This window comes from Galeopterus variegatus, unplaced genomic scaffold (assembly GCF_000696425.1).
Source record: "Galeopterus variegatus unplaced genomic scaffold, G_variegatus-3.0.2 Scaffold1101, whole genome shotgun sequence".
In the NCBI taxonomy this organism is placed as follows: domain Eukaryota; kingdom Metazoa; phylum Chordata; class Mammalia; order Dermoptera; family Cynocephalidae; genus Galeopterus; species Galeopterus variegatus.
The window spans coordinates 191,811-216,456 of record NW_007727212.1 but is presented as its reverse complement, the minus strand read 5'-3'; the positions used below and the strand labels follow the sequence as shown (position 1 = coordinate 216,456).

Sequence of the window (24,646 nt, the reverse complement as noted above, 5' to 3'; positions counted from 1 at the left end):
GAACCACAGCAAAATTGGCTGTTCTGGGTACCAAGCTCCTTAAGAACTAACAATGACACTAATTCTAATTCCTGGGGACATAGTGAAAACATCTCATTAGCAGAATGACAAGACTGCTGAGCAGACACCAGAAACCACACACCAAAGACTCTACTGGGATCTCAATGTGAATTCAGGTCCTAGCAACCAAACTCTTGGAGCACTCGTAAATGGATGAAAAGGCAACATAATTTAAGTACAAAACAAAACAAAACAAATCATGAATTGCTACTGTTTAATTTACGGACTGCTTCAAATCCAAAAGATTTTTTTTTAATTCCTCATATCCTTTTTTTGTTTTTTTGTTTTTTAAAGTTTACTTCCCCATTATCTATTCTTTCCCCCCAAATTAACAAAGTGCTTAGTTCTGATAGAGAAACTAAAAAAAAAATTTTAAATGCCTACATCTAAACAAATGATCTCTTTTAAAAGCATTTAGATTACGAGATTGAAAAGAGTGAGGCATCTAAGGCTGGGAGGGAGAAAAAGCTATGGACCACTGTCCCTCCCCCAGGCCATGGAATTCAGGGGATGTCTCTTCTGTTTGTAGCCTCACCACAATGAGCTTACTGAAATCAACAGTGTTAAATATTTAGCTTCACAAACTCTGTAAAAATGAGCTGTCGTGACCTACAAAAAAGGTATATACATATTTTACATAATACGATATCTTAAAGGTCCTATTTACAAAAAAAAATATTCACAGAAACACTGCAAAATTCTGATTCAGAATGCAGTACCTGGCCTTGGGTTTTCAGAAGTTTATTTTCAAAAAGCATTATTGCTCTACCATATAGGCAAAGGGTGACAATTGTACTTAAAAAAAAATATTAGTTCTTGTCCTGTAGACAAAAACCAGGAATGTGATTCACTATTCCTCAAGACCTCAAGAATATTGCATTTATCCATTACTTTTTAAATAAAGTGCACTCGGCTGCACATAAGCATGTGAAAAATTTGCTACTGCTGCAATTAAATACTGTCATCTCATTTTCCCTTCTGCAAAGCTATTTGACATCAATGACAATTCCTGGAGGTGAAGTATTACAGGATATTAAGGACAAGTGAAAACCTCCATTAGGAGAAAGCTTAGGACAGCAAAGAATAGGGAGAGAGCAACTCAACACCATCAATAAAGGACAAGAACTCAGAAATGCCAATTCCACTAGACAAAGGGTCAAGAACTACTTGGTCATGACAAAAACATCTGAAGGGTAGGACTATGTTCTTTGTCCAATACTGCAACTAGAGAAACCAGACATTCTAATCTCTTGATTTCTTCAATGTTCTCTGTCCCACCTACATTTATTTGAAAGACTTTGGCTAGTAAGGCAGAAAAAAGTGACACAGGAGAGTTTTGTGATTGGTAACACTCCATATCTCCAAAATCACATTCCTAGGAAGTGGAATACCAAAAATATTTTTGAACTGTTCAGAACACCATGATACACAGAAGTAGGGGAAAAAAACAGGTAGATATTGCGCTTCAGCTTAACCCAGTCCTGTTCAAAAGACTTGGAATACCCTTGACAGAGATTGAAGCTGGTCCTTTCTTCAAAGCTGGATGCCTAGAACAATGATTCTTTACTTTCCAAAAATTCTAGTGCAGTGTCATTTGTACAGTGATTTCCTTAGAGAGGTCCTGGTATAGAGACGTCAGCAGTATTTCTGTTAGCAACCAGAAAAAAAACATGAGTAAAACATGTGCTTTGTACAAGGACAACACAAAAAAATACCTGTCTACACTCATGGCTTGCAATGTAGCTCTGGCTGATGGATTCAGATTCCTTAGATCCCATATTACCAAAAGTATCAAATGGCCCAATGCCTTCAAACCAAGTTTTTTCAATTACTATATTTTTTAATTATATATCCAAGTTAAAATTTACCTAGGACCTTTAGATTACAGTTGAGGCTTTGGTTTTCCCCACAGAACGAGAAAAACTTTTTGAAAAAGGAAAGGAATAGATCCCCATACCTGATCAGGACCCATGGGCATGCCAGACATGGGCATAGAGTTCATGTTCATCTGTCCCATGTGACCACTGCTACCATTCATGTGCACCATACTATATGCTGCAGGATTCCCCTGGTGGGCAAACTGCTGCTGGGAAAAGGAGCTGTAAAGAAAGCATGATTACATCTCCAGAGTCATTTTAGCAACACAGGGTAGGCACACAGAGACTATCACAATTTTGTCAAGTATCACTGTTCTTAAGCAGGGAACATCAGAGAGAAAACTCCCTGAAGGCCTGCCATCCATTTTTCACAGTTGTCATACTCAATACCCTAATGGATATGTGCATGCTATGAAGCATTCTTAAAATGTACAGGGTTGGCCCCGTGGCTCACTCGGGTGAGTGCGGTGCTGGGAGCGCCGAGGCCACGGATTCGGATCCTATATAGGGACGGCTGGTGCACTCACTGGCTGAGCATGGTGCAGACCACCCCGTGCAGAGGGTTGTGATCCCCTTACCGGTCCAAAAATAAATGTACAAGCCAAATGACACATTTTCTAATATGAACCCAGGCCTTTTGATCTCTCCACCTACACAGGCTTGACTGAAAAATGCAGAAATTAATTTCCTGGGCTTCTGGCACTAGGATCATGAATGACTTTTAAAGTCACTGTTCTTGGGCCGGCCCGTGGCTCACTCGGGAGAGTGCGGTGCTGATAACACCAAGGCCCCGGGTTCGGATCCCATATAGGGATGGCCGGTCAGCTCACTGGGTGAGCGTGGTGCTGATAACACCAAGTCAAGGGTAAAGATCCCCTTACCGGTCATCTTTAAAAAAATAATAATAATAAAATAAAAATAAAGTCACTGTTCTTTACCTATTCCTGGCCAAGTTTCCTGATGGCCAGCCCTTCATTTCTGCCGACTGATACATGGGTGCAGTCTGAGGGTGCTGCATCATGGGATTCTGGGAAGGGCCCATTCTTGATGACATCATTGCATTAGGAGGACTAGACACGCGACCAAAGGTTGGATCTGGTTGTTGTCCCATTCCTTATATAAAGAAAGAAAAAGAAGACATTACAATGCTCAAATGGTACCTCCTTAAGAGTTATCAGTTTTCTGTAGTAATTTTGTTCTTTTTTTTAAAAAGGGGTGGGGGGGGCGGGGGAGGAGACAAATACAAGACATAAAGTGCTACAATAACTGGAAAGCAGTTATTCTTGTGTCTCACCGAAATGACAACTGGAGATAACAGGTTTACTACAGACAGGCATGCTACCTAGATTACTTGAAGGGCAGTTGCTTCAATGGGCTTTCTGTATAAAAGGGACTCCATATCATACTACTTGCATCACTCTCCGTCTTTAGCAGGCTTAGGAGCTATTGTTCCCAGATGGTAGGGCTGCAGCCTAAAATGTAAGCTCCCCAATAAACACCTCTACCCCATGATGTTCCTGGAACCTCTCAAAGGCTAAACTGAAGAGGCATCTGCATTACTGTAACTAATGCTAAGTCCAAATCACCAACCAAGAAAAGGAACTTAAAAAGCCCACACGGTGCATTCTTTTCACTGACTTGACCAAGTGTACAGAGATTAGAGAGTTCTACTCTACTGGAACACGTAAGAAGTGGAGGGGATTAGAACTTTGTAGTCTTTCTTCCAAATTAAGTAGTGAGGAGCCGAAAAATGAAGACCTGAAAAAATACTCAACTATGATAAAGTACATTGGCCTCAATTACCTGTGCGCTGCAAGACATTTCGTTTTTCATTATTATTAAGTTATTTTTTTATGAAGTAACAAGAAGTGAATAGTATTTTTGTTTGTTTTTCATACGCAACAGATCTAGTGACAGTTGTGTCCTTAGTAATATTACTTTGGGAGGGCATATTTTCCCTGTCAAATTTTACCATAATTTGGTGGATATGGAAACTGCTGTGGTGGAGCTTGTGGCATCGCAGGTCCTGCCAACACCCCATCCATGCTAGGGGATGCGGTCACGTTAGGGGGTGGGCTGAAGGCCTGGGGCTGCTGCTGCTGCTGCTGCTGCTGCTGCAGCATCATCGCCACCCTCTGCTGTCGGAAGTGATGACTTAGCAGCTCTCTGCTGCGCTGGGCAACCATCTGGGCATTAAGAAATCCCTGCTAACACCCAAGAAAGAATGCATTTACACATGTATAGCAAGAACCAATCGGCTTCATATATATAGTACTCCTACAATACATTAGGTATCAGAGAGGGAAAAAACACCCAGTGACTTTCTTTATAATTAAGGAGAAGAGAAAATGCACAATTCTTTATGATAAAAAGTTTTCTGACTATTGGGGGTAGGTGGGGGAGATACTACAGAAGAGGGACCTACAAATTATTTGGGGCTAGGAGACAAAAGTAGACAAGTTGTCAAGCTTTAACACAGCTAGAAACATTCCTCAACATGAGAGAACAGTTAGGAACAGAATATAAGGACAAACTTTTCAGGAACTATGAAGTAAATACTACAAGAAAAAAAGGGCAAGACAGAGTGTGCTGGGGCAGTGGGGAGATAGTACAAGAAGAGAAGCCTAAAAAAAGGGGGGGGGGGCAAATGAGATTATACTCAGGTAAGCAAGGACCCACTTCAGAAGGTCTTGCAGTCTCTTTAAAATCTTCTCAAAGGAGAGGTGAAGGGCAGGAAGCTGTGTGGAGGTTAAGGAGGTTACATAATCAAGATACTAAACAAAGAAGCTGATTTGGGTTCTACCAGCTGAGGAAGATCATCTCCAAAAAGCAAACTTTTATCATCTTTCTGGAGGGCATCCTGGCTCAGCTTATACAGGACATCTATCAAGAAAATATACACATCAGTACTTCCAAATAAGTGTAAGTCAGTGAAAATCAGATATTTCAGGTTTAAAACAATCATGAACAGTATTTCAAATCACAGTAAAGGATGCAGCCTTATGCACATTAAGAAAATACCTTAACACTGTCTCTACCACTGGCTGAAGGTAAGAGTTTTAATATCCCCTCCTACTGTGGGAAACAGGTCCTCTCAAAGGCTGTTATTGAAATTTTGATTATGTATTATTTACTTTCTTCTTTATACTTATAATTTCAAAATTTTACCCAGTAGGTATGTGGTTTCATAATCCAGGAACACAGAAACGTTTAAATTTATTATTTTAAATTCCTAATAAGCCAAGTGATAGCTGTTCTCACAACACAGCAATTTATCACAAAGGGGATTAATTTTAAAAACACTAGTCAGGGCTGGCCCTGTGGCTCACTCAGGAGAGTGTGGTGCTGATAACATTAAAGCCACGGGTTCGGATCTCTATATAGGGATGGCCGGTTAGCTCACTTGGTGGTGTCAGCACCACGCTCTCCCAAGTCAAGGGTTAAGATCTCCTTACCGGTCATCTTTTATAAATTAAAAAAAAATAATAAATTTTAAAAAAAACTCTAATCAGTGGTTATTTAATGAAGGAACCCCTCCTCCTCTGATTCCCCCCAGTCATCAGCAAGAGAAGAACGGAAGAGGAAAAGTGTGATGGAACCATGAAATGGATTAGGCAAGAAATTTGAGTTAGAGTACAGCCTTATAATACCAAGGTCACAGGTTCAGATCCCCATAGTGGCAAGTTGCCAAAAAAAAGAAATTTGAAATTACTTCTATTTGTTTAACATTTACTGAGAGCCAAGCATGGGACAAGCCCTGTGCTGGGGACACGGCAGGGAACATGGAGAGGTTGTCATCCTCACCTGGGAGCTCACCTGGGGCTGCATCATGGGCCTCAACACCGCAGCACTGCCAGCAGTAGGGTTTTCCATTTTCATTTCAAGTGCGTGCCGGCTCTGATTAAAAAACTGAAACGAGACAGATTGGTTAAGATGCAAGTGGAGCATGTTAATGAACCCAAAACAGCTTTCCAAACCCTCAGCACCACCCAGTGAGGTCATGATGGTATCTCCAAACCCACTAACTTTATTCTAAGTTACATCTAAACTAAACCAGTTCACTTTCACACTGAAAAAAGGTTAATGCTGGAAAGTCCTTGGCTTGCATATGAAGCTTTATTGTTTTGTATTAGGAGAAAAAATAAAAGTGTAACTTTGCAAGCTTAAAGAATTGAATTCAAAGGATTTATAAAGTAAGGTTTTCTCTAGGATTATTCAGGCACTTGGGGAAACAGCTTTAACTTGATCAGAGTAATACTGAATAAACTACCTCCTCTGTTACCTTTTCCTAAGTAACTTTTAGTGGAAAGAAATGGTAAAAAGTAAAATACTATGAACACATTAACACAGCTTTCCTGAGTACCTATACTGACTTTTAGGAGTATTCATAGACTGGAGAGTGTCTGGCTCATTGGACTCTAAACTCACTCATTCGTCTGCTTATATGGTTCAGTTCCGCCACATTTAATACCTCTCAGCTCACTCAAGACACAAAAAGTAGAAATAATTTTAAAATTTGCTGGGCATTAAGGACACAACGAAAAGAAGTCTTATCTTCAAATATTAAAAGAGCTCCAGTTTTATAAAACATCTAGAAAGCAGAGGTTCCACATTTAAAAATGTTGAAATCATGAAGGCTTACACATTCAGTTATTAGTATTAAGGACTTTAAAAAACAGCAATTATCTACCTTTAAGTCTAAATGTCATCAAGGAACATTCCCACCCCCCGCCCCGAAAACAATCCTCTCTGACATTTTTAACTTTTCAATATTCTTATAGAAAAGTATCCAATTCCAGCACAATCACTCCCTTAACAAGGAGCCATTGGAACAAATAAAATTTTATGTGGAAGTGAAAACAAAAGGAATTTCTTTAATTGACAAGGGATGGAGAGCCAGTGGTTAGAGCTCTGAGGAACACAGCCTGACATCAAACTGGAGGAGAGGGCAAAGGGAAACCATCGTGGGCCAAAGCACGGCATGTGGGTGCTTACCTGCTGGCCCTGCAGCCTCTGCTGAAGTTGCATCCTAAGTTGCTTGGGGGTGTTTGTCCGAGGTCTCATGATGTTAGCCCTAGGGTGCATTCCCTGGAGAGGAAAATTGCCTTGCTGGTTCATCTGATTCATCATAGAATTAAAAGATGGTGATTGTCCCTGAAGATTAAAGCCTCCTTGCATTGGAGGCCCCTGTGCTGGGTATGTCTGTCCATATAATGCTGCCTTCTGATCCATCATCACTGCTGCTTCTTGGCCTTGGAAAGCATCCTGTTTGGGCTCCAAAGCTTGTCCCTTAAACATCAAACACATAAGTGAACAGTGAAGTACATCTACGAAAGCAACAGCAATCAAATGCTCTAAATAAGGTGAAAATTAATGTCAATATATGTGAACAATGATGTTGCAGAATTCCAAAAACAAAATCATGTTTGTTCTCTTATTGCCTAAAGTTCCATGAGAACACAGACTATACCCTATCTGTTCACAGCCTCGTCCTAGCGCATTGCGCAGGCTCTCACTCAGACAGACACTCAAGTATTTTCTAAGCCAAATATCTACAACGTATTAAAACACTTGGAGACATACTATTTGTTTCAGAACAGATTTCTATACCAACAAACACAGACTTCCAAGCCAAGTATAAAATAAATCAAAATCACTGTAATCAATGAATTCTCATGTACTTTGCACAAGAATGTTTCTGAAGGTAGCAAGAGGTGATTTCAGTAGAGATAGGTAACTCAACTAACATTCACATCCCCTGGAGCGTACATCCACCACTACTCATACGTGGGGGGAAAAAAGAAAATCATTCATTCAACAAATATTCATTAAATGCTTGTTAGTGTGCCAGGCATCACTTCTCTACATGTTAAGGATATGTATAAAATAACATCAAGCAGGTGACAGAACAGTAAGTAAAAATACTCTAAAGGAAGGAAGAGCCTGTCAGGTACTGCATTTGCCTTTATCTTCTCATTCATGGGCATGGAATGCCAAGCATGCAGTCGACACCCTTGACAAAGCATACTCCATCCACTGTACTTGAGCGACACACACTCCCATCTCTCTGGCCTTTTCTTGGATGAATGTTATGAGTTCATCAGGGTTCAGTCCTAGGCTCTTATTTTCTCTCACTAGACTTTCTACTTAGGCGCTCTCATCCACTATCATAACTATCAAATTTTTGCCCCCAGCCCAAATGTCTCTGAACTCTTAATTTTGTTTATGCAAAATACCTACATAACATATTTACTTGGATGATCACAGACTACTGTCCAAAACTGTACTATTGCCTGAAACTCTACCAGGGAGGGCTGGCCAGTTAGCTCAGTTGGTTACAGTGTGGGGTTGATAACACCACAGTCCAGGGTTTGACCCCTGTACCAGTCAGCACCAAAAAACAAAAAAAGAAAAGAAAAGAAACTCTACTAGAGGTATTTTGTAATATGCACCATTCTATCTTTTTAAAATCCAAAAACCCCAGAATTCCCAAATATATCTGACCCAAGGTTCTCAGATAAAGCACCATGAATGTGTGGTCGACTATCGTATCAGGAATAGATATAGACTGAAGTTGATAACAGCTGCATAAGCATGTTACGTAGAGGTATGTTGGTAATACCAAAGTAAACACAGAACTGAGTGGGGCAAATGACAGCGGTTCTTCAATAAAAATATTTCCATATCATTTTATTTTTCAGTTACAAACATAGATTACTTTGCTAAAAATAAAAATTAATTATAATAAAAAAAGGAAAGCCAGTCTCATCATCACCCTGCTTAAAATCCTTCCTTGTTTTCCCAACATAGCAGAAAAGTTCCAGACTCCTCAAGAAGGCTTTGTGGAACCTGGCTTCCATTCACCTCTCCAACATCATTTTATATCACACACCCCAATGATTTTCAGCCACTTCCTAGAACCCTCAAGTTCTAGCAAAGATTAAGGACTTTTGAGTTTGTAGTACCTCTTTGGGAATGTTCTTCCCCTGGCTCTCAGCATAACTAGCTCCTTCTCATCCTTCAGGTGCTAGTTTTCGGCACCACACTCTAACCAACTGACTTCAGGAGTCAGTTTAAATGTCATCTCAAAAAGAACTTTCCTGACCACTCAGTTAAGTCACCAGTCATTCTTTATCTCATCATCCTAGATTTGAAACACAGACCTTCAAAAACTAAAGGACAAAACTCAAATTAAGCCCCCACCAAAAAGGAAACTGAGAAAACTATTTGCAATATATTAGAACAGTTAGTAGCCATCCTTAAAATTGCAACTCAATCATGACATTTTTAGAGAAAAATTGGCAACCCCTCCCCTCCACCCCATCTAACAGATCGCCCTTTAATAACCAGTCTCAAAGTACCAAATGCCTTTCCTCATAACATCTGTTACATCATGTCTACTTCTATCTGTGTGATTATTTGCCTGATGTTTGCCTTGTCCAGTGGGATCTGAGGTTTGGGAGCAGGAACTAATTTGCTCACTATTTTTCCTTCAGCCTCTAATAAAAGACTGATTGGCATACAGAAGACAAATATCTGTTGAACAAAGAAACAAGTAAATCAATAACTATATATAAAGTATTCATGCAAATCAACAAAATTAAAAGCCCTCCGAAAACTATAAAAACACATACAAATGGCCAAGAAACACAAAAGCTGTTCAATCTTGCAAATCAGAGAAATATAATCTAAAATAAGAATTTTTTTTTTTTGCCTATCAGATTGGCCAAGATTTTTTTTAAATAATCATGCTCAGTACGTGTTTAGTCACTTGCTCATTCACACTGTGTGTGTTCTTTCATCGACTCGAGCTACATCAGCAAAACACTGGTAAAAACATGAAGAACTAGTTGTATCACACTCTTGCAGAAAAGTAACTAGTATAATCTTTCAGGAAAACAACCTGAAAATAAGTAGCAAAACCTTTAAGATTACTCTGACCCATTCTTGGATTGTATCTAAGGAAGCAGAATAAGTGAATGAGACATGAGTAATTTCATGGAATTGTTTATATAAAGAACACTGAGGCACGATTTAAATTTTCAACAGTAGAGGACTGGTTATATAAATTGTGTTCAGTATAACAGATCGTATTTGGCCATAAAATTAAAGATGTATATATTAAACATAAAAAGATGACTGACAATGACTCAAAAGTAAAACCAGTTACAAAAGTGTCTTAAAGTCTCCTACCATTTTTCAAAAAATATACACTCATGAATATTTGCATATGTGCCCTTTTAAAATCTAAAAGCATTATATGCCAGGAAGTTGGTAATGATTCTCTCTGTGCCACTATTACAGAGGACTTAAAAAATTTTTATATACATTCTGCAATTGTCAGAATTTTATATAGTGACCACTATTTTATCATCAGGACAAAGAAAGCAATTTCCAGCTTACATTAAAATTTTCAAGGGTCATTTAAGCTTCTCAGTCTCTGCGTAACCCTCACACACATCCCACACAGTTAGACACAGTTCCTCAGAGCCAAGATCATATGTCATTGGTACCCCTGGAGGTGCCTATCAGGACTGCTAAGTGTTTCCCACTCACCCTTTAAAAAGTTCCATGACAGTGTTTGTCAATTGTAGTGTGATTCCTTATGAGTATGTCTATCTCCCCAACAAAGACTGAGAGCCTCCTGATGATTTCTCCTGCTCATTGTTGAATGTACAGACCTATACAGTGCCCCCATGCATCCTTTAAGTAAATAAAGACAGCCACTAAAAAATCTGTTTCAGAAATACAGACTTGTGTAATGGCATTATTTTCATAAGGCTGGGTATATCAATAGGAGCAGAAGATGATGATACTGGGATGTTCAGATTTATCACTGTAAATGAGTTGTGTTTAACATAGAAAAACTTGCCCCCTCAGAGTACACACTGATTGGCTAGGTAGTAGAGAAAGGTAGTTACAAAAATGAAACTCAACTAACAAAAAGTAGCATTTTAAAATGGTATAGTAGTCTCACTGGATCATTTCTATAGTTGCCTAAATATCTGACATCTTTATAAAATATTACGTTGCTGGAAGTAACACCACAATCATAAAGTATATTTTTGCAATTTAATGCTGGTATCCATGAAATGTAGTGATATGACACAAGTGCTAGGAAAACACACACACAGAGGCGATCTTGTGCATGGCTTCATGAATGTGCACATGCGCACACATACTTCTCTACTCCATGTTAATGCGACCTACCTGATTTACGAGTTCAGGGATGCCTAAAGCTCTGTCAATTTCTTCCAGGCCTGTAGCATCTGTGTTGCTCAAGAGAGTGTGCAGCTGGTCCAATAATGCTCTTTCATCACTCTGTCCTTCCAGGTTTGAAGGTGGCCCTAGGAGATCATCCAGCGAATTCCTAAGAAGGGGCCTAGGAAGAAACTTGCAATCAATTTCAATGGTGCTTTCTCTATTTAAAAAAAGACAATAGATCAGAGTAACATGCACAATATTTTTAACGCACAATCAATTCACATACTACAAGTATAAATATAATAAACCAAGTAGTACAGAAGAATGAATGGCATTAATTTAAATTTAAGGCCCACAATTTTAAAATTTCACCAGGCCAGCTTAGACTATTACATACAGCTTACACTCTCCTTCTCCAAATCCCACCACCAAAATGTAAATGCCAAATCCTAGGCATTTGGGGATAGCAGAGATTGGGGGGAGGGAAGTTGGAAGGGATAGGAGGCAGTGCTGTTTTCCAAGACAAGAATAGAGGTGGTAGTAGTTATGATACTTGAAAATTGACAAAATCAACTGAAGAACAGAAGAAAAAATAGAAATGTTGAGCTATCGACAATTTGAGTCTCGAGAACTGCCAAAATTTCTTTCTGTTCTACTTGTCCCACAGAGCTCATATTGACAAGTGTAAAACAAATGCCATACTCCCACAGCAAGGTACCACAGTTCTCCAACACATAAAAGGGCATGAAGCTAGGCATTCATCCAGCCACAGAAAAGCTCTGTGAACTTGAAACTATTTGTTGTCCACTGGGTGGAAAAGCACTTAAGTTAATAAACTCATGTAAGTCACATTGCTGTCTACTCAATAGAAAAGTCTTTTTTTTTTTTGCTTAATTTACTAGAGTTCAGGTTAGAGTTGACTCTGACAGTGGCCTCTTGCATGCAAACAAGTTAGTAAGCTAAATAAAAATGAAATATAGACTTAATCCAATCTTTCCTTCACAAAAATGAAGAAGAGTGCTATGGTTCACTTTTACCATCATCACTTGAAATGTTTTAAGTAATTTTAGAAAAGAACTATCTAATCCTTAAAAATGAATTTTCTGGAAAACTAAGGTTTATCCTCTGAATGCCAATGATAAAACCACTGGGAACATGTATTATTTATCTTGTCAGACTAGTGCTAACTTATCCCCCTCCTCATGGGATTCACTTTATGAGAGATAATCATCTCACAGAGAGGCTCTCACAGCTTTGACCACTGATCAGTCCTGATGGCCGAACACTATAGTTCTGACCCCTCCCTCTCTCATGAACGCCACCTGCTTGCTGCCTCAGCCTCATTTTCACACACAATTATCTTAGATATGCCCAGATAGAAACCAAGCACCTCAGTTATAGAGAATTTTTCCCATTCTCTTTCAGGTTTGTTCCTGTGCTACAACTCTTTTCTATACAATCCATCGCTAATATTTTCTAGTCATGAAATAAAGCCCCACCTATTTGGAGTCCCATGAGGGCCCTGTTCCATAGACAACATGCCATCTGGCCAGGAACCTGGTTGGTTAGAAGGTGCTGCTTGGCCATAGGGATTGACCCCCATTCCCATGGGAATCTCACCAGGCCCTGGGGGAGCAAAAAGAAAGTTTAAATTTTCAAATAAGTCAGTAGCAAAAATCACCCTAAAACACCTAATTTTCTTTTTTTTATGAAGGGGATGCTTACTCATTTGAAGCATCTGCTGCTGCCCTTGTTGTTGCTGCTGCTGCAACACTGGTCTTGCACCTGGTATGCTATTAGACCGAAGAGGCAAGGTGGGCATAGAGCCACCCACTGCAGGTCTGGGTAAAGAAGCATTGTAATCTCCTGGTCTTCCCATGGAGTTTGCACTCATAGGTTCCATTCTGCTGGCCTTTGAGTTTGGTAAGCCCCAGTCTCCTGAAGAAGGAGTCTGATTCACAGTCACATTTCTGTTTGGTCCACCTATAACAGGTAGAAATGATTAGGTCTTTTCCATACTATAATAAAATCCTTCTTAAATCATATAGGTATAGCCATTATACACAACATCAGCCTTGACAAAAAAGTGCTTTGTCATTCTAAGAATAGGGCTAGCCAACTGTGAAGATAGTTTCAATAGGCCAGTATTCCCATTTATTCATTATAGGTTAGAAAATGTCTTAGGCCAAAAGACAAAGAGTTTCAAAAATCAAGACACAGAATAAAGTGAAGAACACTTGTGAAAAGAAACATTATGCTAATGTTATTCAAAAACTTATTACTCGCCAGCCCGGTGGCGCACTGCGCTAGTGCGCCGCTTGGGAAGCGCGGCAGCGCTCCAGCCGAGGGTTCGGATCCCACATACAGACCGGTTCCCGCTCACTGGCTGAGCGAGGCGTGGGGGCAACACCGAGGGTTGCGATCCCGTTGCCGGTCCCGGTCCGGTACGGGGGCGACACTGAGGGTTGCGATCCGTTGCCGGACACGGAAAAAAGACAAAAAAAAAAAAAAACTTATTACTCAATCCCAATTATTCAAATGCCTTTAAGCATTTTAAATTTGCTTTTCCCAAAAGAAAAAATTTTCCCTTCTATACCCCCAGCTCCCAAAAGAAAAATTTTAACCATAAATACTAATTAGAAATAACATACCCATATTTGAACCATAATTTTCCTGACTATCCATTATTCTTGGATTCCCACTCAACATGGGTTGCTTTGGTAACATGGGGAAAGCACTGATACTCTTTACTGGAGGACTTGAGCCAACCGAAACAGGGCTATCTAGAGACACTGCTCGGTTATATGCAGGACGAATAGACTGCACAGACTGTGGACTTCTCAAACCTGTTGAAAACACAGAAGCATAATACATAAATATCCCCTGATGATTTAATACATAAATAATCAAGTACAAGATATAAATACCACCACTCCCTACCCAAGAATGTCCTTCTTATGAAAACAACACTGTCTTCCTTTACAAAATAAACACTAAGCACCCCCCCCCCCAAAAAAAGCCTCATATTCCAAATAAAGTAGAAATAATCTCAATGTTGGCTGAAATACTGGGCATTCTTTTATAGCCTGAAATGACCATTCATATTCTGCTTCATTTAATATTGAAAAATTTACCAATGTTTCAAACTCCTGGAGATTCTTCCACATGTGTAGTTATTAAGTATATAGTTTATAATTTTACAATAAACACCACCAGATAAGTTGCTTGCTAATCAAACAAGGAATAAAATGTAAAATTTCCTAATCTTTCTTCCCCCCGCCCCCCTTTTCTTTTTCCAATCTATTTGATTGACCTATTTATTTCAGCTTAGGAAATAATACCATTAAAAATGACTATTGACCACTGTGGATAACTGTGAATTATTCCTTTTCAAATGATACACACAATATACTCTTGTTAAACTGATGAATGAGTAAACACATAGCAATAGGAGAGAGTTTAGATAAGAACCAGCAAGCACCAAAGAAGAAAATGCTCATGGTTAAATGACAAGATTCTATAAGCACCAGAGCTCAAGTTTTAATCTATAGTTTTGGTTGCTTTTAAATCCTGTTCTCCGTGGCTGAGAAAAATATACGCTCTAGCACCTACTAATCATCTGGAATAACCAAAGATGAACATTTTCCTATAAGTGCCATGATTACTGGCATATTAGTTCAAAATGGGAAATATTTTTTAAATTATTTTTAAAAAGCAAGAAAATGTCCAAAAAGCTTTTCAAAAACATATACATTATAAATTAGTATAAGAAACAGAGGCAGAATATGTGTTCTGAAGTTGTAAGTGCTAGTTTAATCCTGGCTTTAGTGTAAGAGTGCACACAAGTGTGCAGAAAAGTTTCAAAGGCAGCAAAAACAAAACCTAGTTCTTTCTTACCCAGAGAATTTCCTTGAAACATCTGTTGCTTGGTCCCCAGATGACTACCATTTGTGGATACAGAATTATTGTAAAAGTCAGAACTAGTAAGATCACCGAGAATAGCATCCAGATTATCCAAGTCTCCAGATCCCTGAAATAAAATTTTAAAAATTAACCTGTGTGTATTACTAGATACATAAATATAAACATATTCATCAGAAGAAAATATATGAAATGGAAACAAGTAAAATACAATAGTTACCTGAAATGATAATGCCCAACTTAAAGGCTGGTTTATATGACCCCCATCCCTAATCTTCCTCCTTAAAAGTAAGAACAGTAAACTACTGAGATAAATCACTGGATTTGGTGCTTTCAAAGGGGCATTTTAAAATTTACATTAGACACTTAATTCTCATACTGTAGGATATTTTCCAGCTAACAATAGTTACTAGCAGTGAGTGCATCGATCATTAGCTGACAGAGATGTATGCGTCTACACATACCTTCTGAAAACAAGTGTGATTAACAATAACAGTGACAAGCTGACATTAAACAAGATATTCATAGCCATGCTCTAAAAAGACCTCTGGTCAATAAATTTGACAAGTACTAGGTTAAACAAAGTTTAACCCACATCTTAACTGTAAGACTTCTCTAAGCCTTTCATTTGTTCAGGTACATGTTAACATCTCCTAGAACAGTCAGTGTTCCTCAAGTGGAGTTTCAGAAATACTTATATAGAATGTGATCCTGTACATGACACTTGATTTTTCGGTAAAAATCAAAATTATATTGCTTAATACAAAAGTTGTGTTTCTTCCCGTAATTACTTCTACCATACCCTTAACGACCCAATCTGTTCATTCCAACAATAAAAACCTCCATGAAAAAATTCCAAATTGATTACTAAAGAGTTCTAAACTGCACCATAATATACTTTACTGATGCCCAAAATAATTATAAAGAAACAAAAGCCCAAGTTTAAGTTCTATTAAATAAACCTAAAATAGAAGGTAAGAATTTGTGTATAACACATCACCTTTCTAACACAGAAATGAAATGATGAAAACACAATGACTAAGCTGAAATATACAGAATACAAATTACCTCTTCACTTGTTTCCTTCTTAATTTTAGGGTCTTTCTCTTGACTTGAGCTAGGAATAGTGGAGGTGCTGCACTGACTCATTTTATTATCCACTCCTTCCACTTGGGGCTGTAGTTCTTTAGAAAGTGTATCACTAGGATCATCCCTGTCCAGCAAATATCTAAGAAGTGCATTATTTTCCTTCTTCTTAGGACTTAGCTGCTCCTGCTTGACATTTCCTTCCCCACAAGAGGTTGTACTGCTGGTGTCTTTCCCGGTGGCTTCTGCAGTAATCTTGGCTACTTCAGCCGGTGAATTCCCATTCTGCAGTAGCTTGTGCAAAATCCGGTGCTTTTCTTGCAACAGTGACCCATGCATATTGGATGTGGAGGACACTCCTCCAGATGTTGAGGAAGAGACTCCAGAGGGGCTGGTGACACTAACGGAAGAGTCTTTACAACTTGAATCCAGGGGGGAGTTGGTCAAGGAGGAATGACCCCGGTCATCAGAAGAACAGGTAAGTAACTGCAGTAACTTTTTATGACCTTTGCTTTCCAAAGGACCCCTTTGATTCTCTGACCCTTCGACACTGCTCTCCTTGCTTTCTTTGTCATTGAGATGATCTCTGCTATTTGACTGACATACTGAACTCTCAACTGGATTCTGGTCACAATACAAGCCTAGGGGACTCTTGGAATCCTGACTGCTCACTTTACTTGGTTGGGTTATATTCATATTGGGAGAGTTATCCAATTTGGGACCTGGTGAAGACAGAGTAGATAAAAGAGAAGTTCCCACACCCTCACTGATAGCTTGCAGGGCACTGAGAGAACTGCTGGAAAAGCTGTGGCTCCCCGTATTGCCAGAAGATCCCATGGGAGAGTGCACACCTGGATTTGGAGAAAAGTTAGGAAAAGAATTAGACTATCAAACACTATAACGAAGCACCACTTAATTCTTCAAAGTTTCTATTATAAAATGAATTAATTTTACAAGAATTACAGTGGCATGAAACGAAAAGAATTACTTAAAGAAAAAATACAAAAAAAGGAAATGCCAATATGAATACCTGCAACAGGAGAAAACTGATGTGAGGCCATCTTTGGACTCCCACGATTACGAGGAGAAATCATGATATTCTGATTGGAGCCAAGACCAGGACTCCCATGAGGGGGGCTACTCATGTTGAGCCCATAGTTGTTGCTCTGGTAGGAAGATGGTGACTGCATGCCTGGCCCAGGGGTTAGTGAAGCTATGTTACTGGAACCCCCATACCTAGCTCCACTCATCTGCCCTGTGGTGCTGGGGTCTGCCAAGCCATAGGCCCTGCTGTTCAGCATTTGTAAGCCTTGGTTTGGCGACATACTCATGCCGCCTACCGAATTGTTGCATCCAGCCACAGAAGGTCTAATGCCTTGTCCAACAGGATTTGGGTTTGGCCTATACCCATTCTGTTCTCTGCAAAGAAACAGAACACCGAACTTTTACTAAAAAATTATGGGCATACATTAAGGCCGTGAATCAGAATTTTTTTTAAAAAGCATGAATTACTCAGGAACTTAACTTCTTAGGCACCACTCCAATACCTAGTGACAATTCCGATCTAAACATTGATCAATTATTCACCTAATAACATATTTTTTTAATAAGCCACAGAATCTAAATGAGTGACACCACCACAGCACTGTGAGGGAGTAACAGCTATATTAACTGGAATCTCGGCAGGGCTTTACTAGAGTTGCCACATATTCATGGATTAACCTGGAAGTATCTGCAAATAACTCGAGATTTTAATGGCAATTTTTTTGGCAGCTGGCCAGTACAGAGATCCAAACCCTTGACTTTGGGATTATAACTGAACTCAAGATAAACTAATGGGTGAATATCCTCCTTCATGTGTTACTTATTCACCATCAGCAACACCAATAGTCACTACCCTTTATTTTTAAAGTGTACCTTCAAATCTTAAATTCAGCCCCTAAAACAAAGTAATACATCATTAGAAATGAAAGGTAACAGGTTATCAGATTTTATATGCTCTTTTATCCACTAGCCTTCCCACCTCCCCACCACTTTCCCAGAAATTATTTAATAAACAAATATTCATTTTCACATAAAAATATAACCTTAAAGAAAACATATCATAATCCAGGAATCTAAACTGACTTCACCAAACCCAACAACCTTTCTGCTTTTTCTCTTGTTAAATTACCCTCCACCCCCCCACCTTTTTTTAATTTTGGCAGCTGGCCAGAACAGGGATGGAACCCTTGACTTTGGTGTTATCAGCACCACACTCTAACCAACTGAGCTACCCAGCCAGCCTCCTTTTTACTTTACTAATAAAGCATTTTTGAAAACGATGTTACTGGGCCGGCCCGGTGGCGCACTGGATAAGTGCGCCGCTTGGGAAGCACGGCGGCGCTCCCGCCCGAGGGTTCGGATCCCACATACAGACCGGTTCCCGCTCACTGGCTGAGCGAGGCGCGGGAGCAACACCAAGGGTTGCAATCCCGTTGCCGGTCCCCGGTCTGGTACGGGGGCAACACTGAGGGTTGCGATCTGTTGCCGGACACGGAAAAAGACAAAAAAAAAAAAGAAAAAAAGAAAACGATGTTACATTAAATATAATAACACAAGGTAATCTATCATTACCTCTGAAGAAAGTGAGTTGAGACAAAGCCATGACGATCATTTGTTACAGGATTTCGGAAGAGTTTGCTTTTTGTTTGTGCAGTCACTATAGTTCCATCTGCCAACGAGAAGCGATACACTGGAGTTTCTGCATGACCGTGGATATAAGCTGTTGGGGAAAATATCCCATTACTGGTAACTACAATTAGCAAAACCAATACATATAGGAGAGGAGAAGAAGGAAATATACTTCAAGTACAACATTTTTCAAATCCAATGAAAGACTAGGCCTGCATCAAAATTACGAACAGGCTAAAGAAAGAATGCATTTTCTACCCCAAATCCACAAAATAACAACTACAGTTATAGGTACAGTTAGTATTTTATAGCATACCAACATAATGACAAACAAGATTAAGAATCAACCCACAAATTCTTTACCTTCTTGATAGTGACGTTTCTGGGACCATGACTGCCCATCATTAAAACTAAAAAATCTCTGAATACACCTTCGGATTATATCTTCAAAGCCAGGCCTCATGGAGGATCTCAGTGAATTTGTATCTATATTGACAACCTTTCCTATTAAACAGAAAATAAAGATTTAAATGTAACCCACAAGTAATTACTGGCTGTCTACACATGGTTTAGCACTGAAGAATAAAATAAAAGATACTAAATCTTTGCTCCACCTTTTCTGCATACTCCAGAGCTTTTCTTATTAAGGACATAGTCCTGCAAGATCTCTTTTGTTGCTATTATTTTTGTTTTGTTTTGTTTTTGGCTTGCCTGTATGGGGATCCACACCCTTGACCTCAGTGTTGTAAGGCCATGTTCTAACCAACCGAGCTAACCAACCAGCACTTGCATGATATTCTTACATCTACATGTTCTGCTGTAGGGTACAATAATATATTTGGTCTTCCTCCAGGTTCCTGGTGCAGAGCTCCTAAAACAGTCCTGAATGATAAGAGTATCTTTAGTTTCTCATAAAGAGTCCCTTTCCATCACACCTGAGTTTATACATATGAGTTGATTTAGGGTGGGGCGCCTAGGTAGCCTTAGGATGGGGCTGGTCACCAGAAAGACCAAGTGATCGGAGAGGTGGACCTTTCAGCCCCACCCACTGACCTCCAGGAAAGGAGGAGGAGGATACAACCTGGGAGTAAGCTCTATAAGAACTCTTAAACAAGAAATACGATGAGCTTCCAGGTTGGTGAACACATGGAGGTGCTGGGAGGGCTGCAAGCCCAGAGAAGGTATGGGAAGTCCAAGACTCACCCACCCAGCCATCCCCAATACCTTGCCCTACGCACCTCTTCCATCTGGCTATTCCTGAGTTGTATCCTTCATAATAAACCAGTAAACATAAGTAAAATGTTTCCCTGATTTCTTGAGCCATTCTAGCAAATCATTAAGCCTGAGGAGGGGGTCATAGGCCTGACCAATTTATAACCAGTCAGTCAGAAGTATGGAGGCCCAGAAGTAAGGTATGGGCAGTCTTGTGGGACTGAGCCCTCTAATTTGTGCGACCTGATACTAACTGCAGGTAGATTGTGTTAGAACAGAATCCAATTGTAGGACACCCTGCTGATGCAGGAAAACTGGTTTGTGTGTGTTTGGGGGAGGGGGGATCCACATAACTGGTGTCAGAAGTGTTGTATAAGTGTAGAGGAAGTGTATTCCCAGATACTATATGAAGTATAAGAGGGTATCACATTAACTCCTTTTCCTTTCTGAACACACAGAATATAATATGCCCAGATAACCCAAAGATCATTCTCATTTAAAGAAAAAAAAAAAGCACCTTCCAGTAAAATTGTTTGGCTGAAGATATGCTGTCCCTGCAACTATGAAGAGAAAACACCTGCCTAAACAGCTAACAGGGACAATTCTTTCCATCTGAGTGGTGGCTGCATTTTTGTATACTTACACTCTAAACTGAGAGGATTAATCAAATACTTGTTTTCACAATTCTGGAAGTTTCTGACAACTTTTTCTTAATGTCAAATATACTGCTAACATCAAAAACACTGGAGACACCAAATATGAGTATTAAAATATTTTAATATATTTTAATACTCAAAGTGCTATGAAATAAAAGGTTTCATAAAGGTGGTCCTTAAAAACAAGCCAGGCCTTTTCACACTGTGAGCAGCACCAAGGCAGCTGACAAGAACAAGTACCTTACGAAAGTCGCACAAAGGGAGCTAAGAAGGAAGTGATTGATCCATTTTCTAAGAGAGCTGGTATTTTCACATCTTACTGATCTATGTTCAACTAGGAACACACTAATCACAAGGACTCAAGGAACCAAAATTGCACCTGATAACCTCAAGAGTTGTGTTTGTAAAGTGAGCCTCACAGGGCTGGCTGGTTAGCTCAGTTAGTTAGAGCACAGCCTTGTAACACCAAGGGCAAGGGTTTGGTTACCCATACCAGCCAGCCGACAACCGCCCACCCTACCCCACCCCCCAAAAAAGTGAGCTTTGCTGATCTGCACAATAAAGTTGCATTCAGAAAATTAAAACTAATTACTGAGGATGACCAGAGCAAAATCTGTGTGACTACCTCCCATGGCATGAATCTTGCCTGTGACAAAACGTGCTCCAAGGTCAAAAAATGGCAGACTATGACTGAAGTTTATGTTGATGTCAAGACTACCAATCATTATTTGTTTTATCTGTTCTGTGTAGACTTTACTTAAAAACACAATACTCAGATCCAGAGGACCTCTTATACTCAATATCAACAGGTCTGCCAAATCCCAAAGATGATGAAAATCGCAACCAAAGAGGTACAAATAAATTGAAAGAAGTGATCAATAAACTGATTCCAGACAGGTTGGGAAAGATAAGAAAGGACTGTCATGATACATTTGCTAGAAAAGTAAAAATGCTGAAGAAAACAAGTTTGGACTGGGAAAACTCATAGAACTTCATAGTGAAATGTAGCTCTAGAAAAGCCACTGGGGATGAAAAAGGCACTAATGTTCAGTGAGCTGATGGAGATAAGCCACCAGTCCAAGAACCTTCTTAAATTCAGACTTTTAATGATGACAAATAAAAATTTTTATTAGTGGGAAAAAATGACTAGGGAGAAGGGACAAATAACATTCCAAAAACAAGTAAACACTCATGCACCATGCCCAGAATAGGGAGGATCTGTTCTCAACCACATCCCCTGAGTTTAGCCCTGAGCCACATGACAAACGCAAAATAGATACTTAGAAAAAGTTTACTGAATGAAACACACCAAGGACAGAGAATGAAATCTCTCCAGAGGCCCAAAAAAGGAATGTGTTAAATGCAACAAACCTCCTATAAAACAACAGATAGCAACTGGAAGGCACAACTATTACTATAGTAAGATGGCTCTCAGTCTTAAATGATGGTATTAACAAGACAAAAGCATTTTATTTTTCTTGATTGGTAATTGCTAGCCTTTATAGTAAATATGTACTGCTTCTGTAATAAGGGAAAACATTAATGAGATAATTTTTAAAGATGCTACTCACTAGACTGCTTACGTAAGGATGTTTTATTTAGTATTTTCAGTAGCAAATGTAAAGCATTGTAATTTAGGAGAAAATTAAGACTGCCAAATCATAACAGGTGCAGAGAAAGACCCACTCTAAAAGGATAAAATATCACATAAAAATTTCAGTCACTATGTTTATCTGAAGGTGAGTAAATACAGAGAAAATTTTCCAATATAAAGTAATATCCATACGGGTAAACAGGTTGTATCTTGAATTATCAGAGTACTTTTTGACTTTTTTTTCATCTGTGAAAATCTCAAAATGCCTCAAGACAGGTAATTGTCTTGGCATGAAATGATTAAATGTCTGTGAAAACAGATATTTTTAATAACAACATATTATGTAATATGTATATTATATACACATATTACATATATATTAAATATATACACATACACCTAATAGCTAACAGTTATATTTTATTTTTCCCTACTTCATTTTATCAAATCACTTATTGAGGGTCCATATTGTGTATAAAACTATACAAAACAAAGAGTACAGGCTTTTAAATCAGACAGACACAGATGCAAATTCTCTTATTAGGCATCGTCTTGCACAATGACTCAGTCTGTCACCAACTCTCTGTTTCTTCATCTCTGAGATGGAGCATGTGACAAACCCTTGGCATCACCAATTAGGGTTAGATGATCACAAGAGCGACCCTGAAGGTGAATACAATATTGCCACAGCGTTTAATTTCAACAATGTGCCTTATCAACTGCAACATCTTTAATTCTTTATTCCTGTGGTCAAAAAAACGGCAGTCCAAGATTGAAGTTCATGTTGGTGTTAATAATTAATCCCAGTAATTCTCATTAAACTACCTGTATTTTTGAAAACTTCATGTTAAATGGGTTTAAAGTTAGAAGAAAAAAAATACTAAATTCTGATACAAAATGCTATCTGGAGAGAAAGCCAGGTTCCTCTACATTTTGTTATTTATTTGGGGGATTTTAAGAGCCATATATACCCAACTCAAATGCCAAGGGTTTTAGTGAAATTCTTTTAGGGCTGAATAAGAAACATAAAAAATAATACATATATAAAGCATTCATTGCAGTGGGTGTAGGCACTTAAGCAATAGTGCAGACAATAGAAACTGTTAACTTTTATAAAAATTTCCAAAATGAAAATGTACACACACAAAGTTTTTACCTGAAAGATCATGTCTAGTAATAAAGCTCTCAGGGTTTGATGGAAATGCTCTTTCTCCTGTAGTAATGCGGCGTGCCACACAGATCATACAGGATTGCAGATCTACAATAAAAAATTTAACCAGATAAGGATTACATTTAACTTTTGGAAATGTCTGTGCAAGAGGCAAGTAAGGACACAGAACTCAGTAACAAGAGTTATAACAATGGAAGTTATAAAACTACAAGTTTGGCTGCTATTTCTTTCATAAACATCACAAGCATGTTTATTACAAACATGCTCTTACCTTCTCCTTCCTCCATCATAGCTCGTGGCTGCGACAAGGCAAAGCACTGCATTGTTTCATATCTCGGGCGCATTTCAGGACTGGTGTTTATGTCTTCCAGAATATCACGTGGAGATTTCATCAACATACGGCAATTAAATGTATGGCTTTTTTGTTTCTGGGTCTCATTTGTCCAGGAAACACCATTAACTTTGGAAAACAAATTGAAATGATGTTTTAAAAAGCTGAAAACTCAGTCTATGACCATCATCAAGAATTCAAGCTCTACTTTCTCATGTTTTTCCTGTGTTTTCCATGGTCATATCTATGGCAACATTTCAAAATGGCAATATAGAAAACATCTGAATAATTTCAACTTCAACAGAAACCCTACTGTATATTTTGTAACTCGTATATTTTGGCCCCTTAAAATGTATACCAAACTTTGAATTCACCAAGACCATATTAGAAAATTTTAATATTAACCACTTGCTTTTCTAATGGTCAAGGAAAAAGAAATTTTTTTAATGCATTCAGGAAATACACATTAAGAGCCTACCTGTAGATTTTGGTAAGTTTTTAAGAAAATCCTTTCTGTCCTCTTCATGCAAGATATTGTAGACACTTGTGTTAACCAGGTCTTCCTGCTTATACTGTAGGTACTGTGTGACATTTTCTGACACAAATACAATGTTTCCATCTCGATTCACTACAAACAGGAAACCATCCAATGCCTAAAATGGGATAAAGTTAAAACAGGCTGTCGTTAAACAAATGAAATACTGCCATTTGCAACAACATGGATGGACCTTGAAAGAATAATATTAAGTGAAACGAGTCAGGCAGTGAAAAAGAAATACCACATGTTTTCACTTATTGGAGGGAGCTAAAGGTGAATGAATCAATTCACACACATACACACACACACACACACACACACAC

At 38.8% G+C, this 24,646-nt stretch overlaps 1 protein-coding gene and 1 pseudogene across 1 annotated transcript in view; one reads left to right on the top strand and one right to left on the bottom strand.

Moving 5' to 3' along the window:
- Nucleotides 1-785: 785 nt before the first annotated feature.
- NCOA3 (nuclear receptor coactivator 3) overlaps nt 786-24,646 on the bottom strand; it is a 198,032-nt gene continuing 174,171 nt past the window's right edge. Inside the window, exons 6-23 of the mRNA XM_008574771.1 lie at nt 24,264-24,438; nt 23,726-23,914; nt 23,440-23,541; nt 19,185-19,325; nt 18,765-18,912; nt 17,179-17,567; nt 16,131-16,999; nt 15,039-15,171; nt 13,793-13,987; nt 12,867-13,124; nt 12,641-12,767; nt 11,148-11,319; nt 6,933-7,226; nt 5,742-5,846; nt 3,910-4,144; nt 2,876-3,050; nt 2,018-2,159; nt 786-1,707 (exon numbers count right to left, since the gene is read on the bottom strand). Of these exons, the coding sequence (XP_008572993.1) occupies nt 1,696-1,707; nt 2,018-2,159; nt 2,876-3,050; nt 3,910-4,144; nt 5,742-5,846; nt 6,933-7,226; nt 11,148-11,319; nt 12,641-12,767; nt 12,867-13,124; nt 13,793-13,987; nt 15,039-15,171; nt 16,131-16,999; nt 17,179-17,567; nt 18,765-18,912; nt 19,185-19,325; nt 23,440-23,541; nt 23,726-23,914; nt 24,264-24,438 (3,861 nt within the window). The 3' untranslated portion in view covers nt 786-1,695. The remainder of the gene's footprint in view (nt 1,708-2,017; nt 2,160-2,875; nt 3,051-3,909; nt 4,145-5,741; nt 5,847-6,932; nt 7,227-11,147; nt 11,320-12,640; nt 12,768-12,866; nt 13,125-13,792; nt 13,988-15,038; nt 15,172-16,130; nt 17,000-17,178; nt 17,568-18,764; nt 18,913-19,184; nt 19,326-23,439; nt 23,542-23,725; nt 23,915-24,263; nt 24,439-24,646) is intronic.
- LOC103592166 lies at nt 19,944-21,782 on the top strand (annotated as a pseudogene).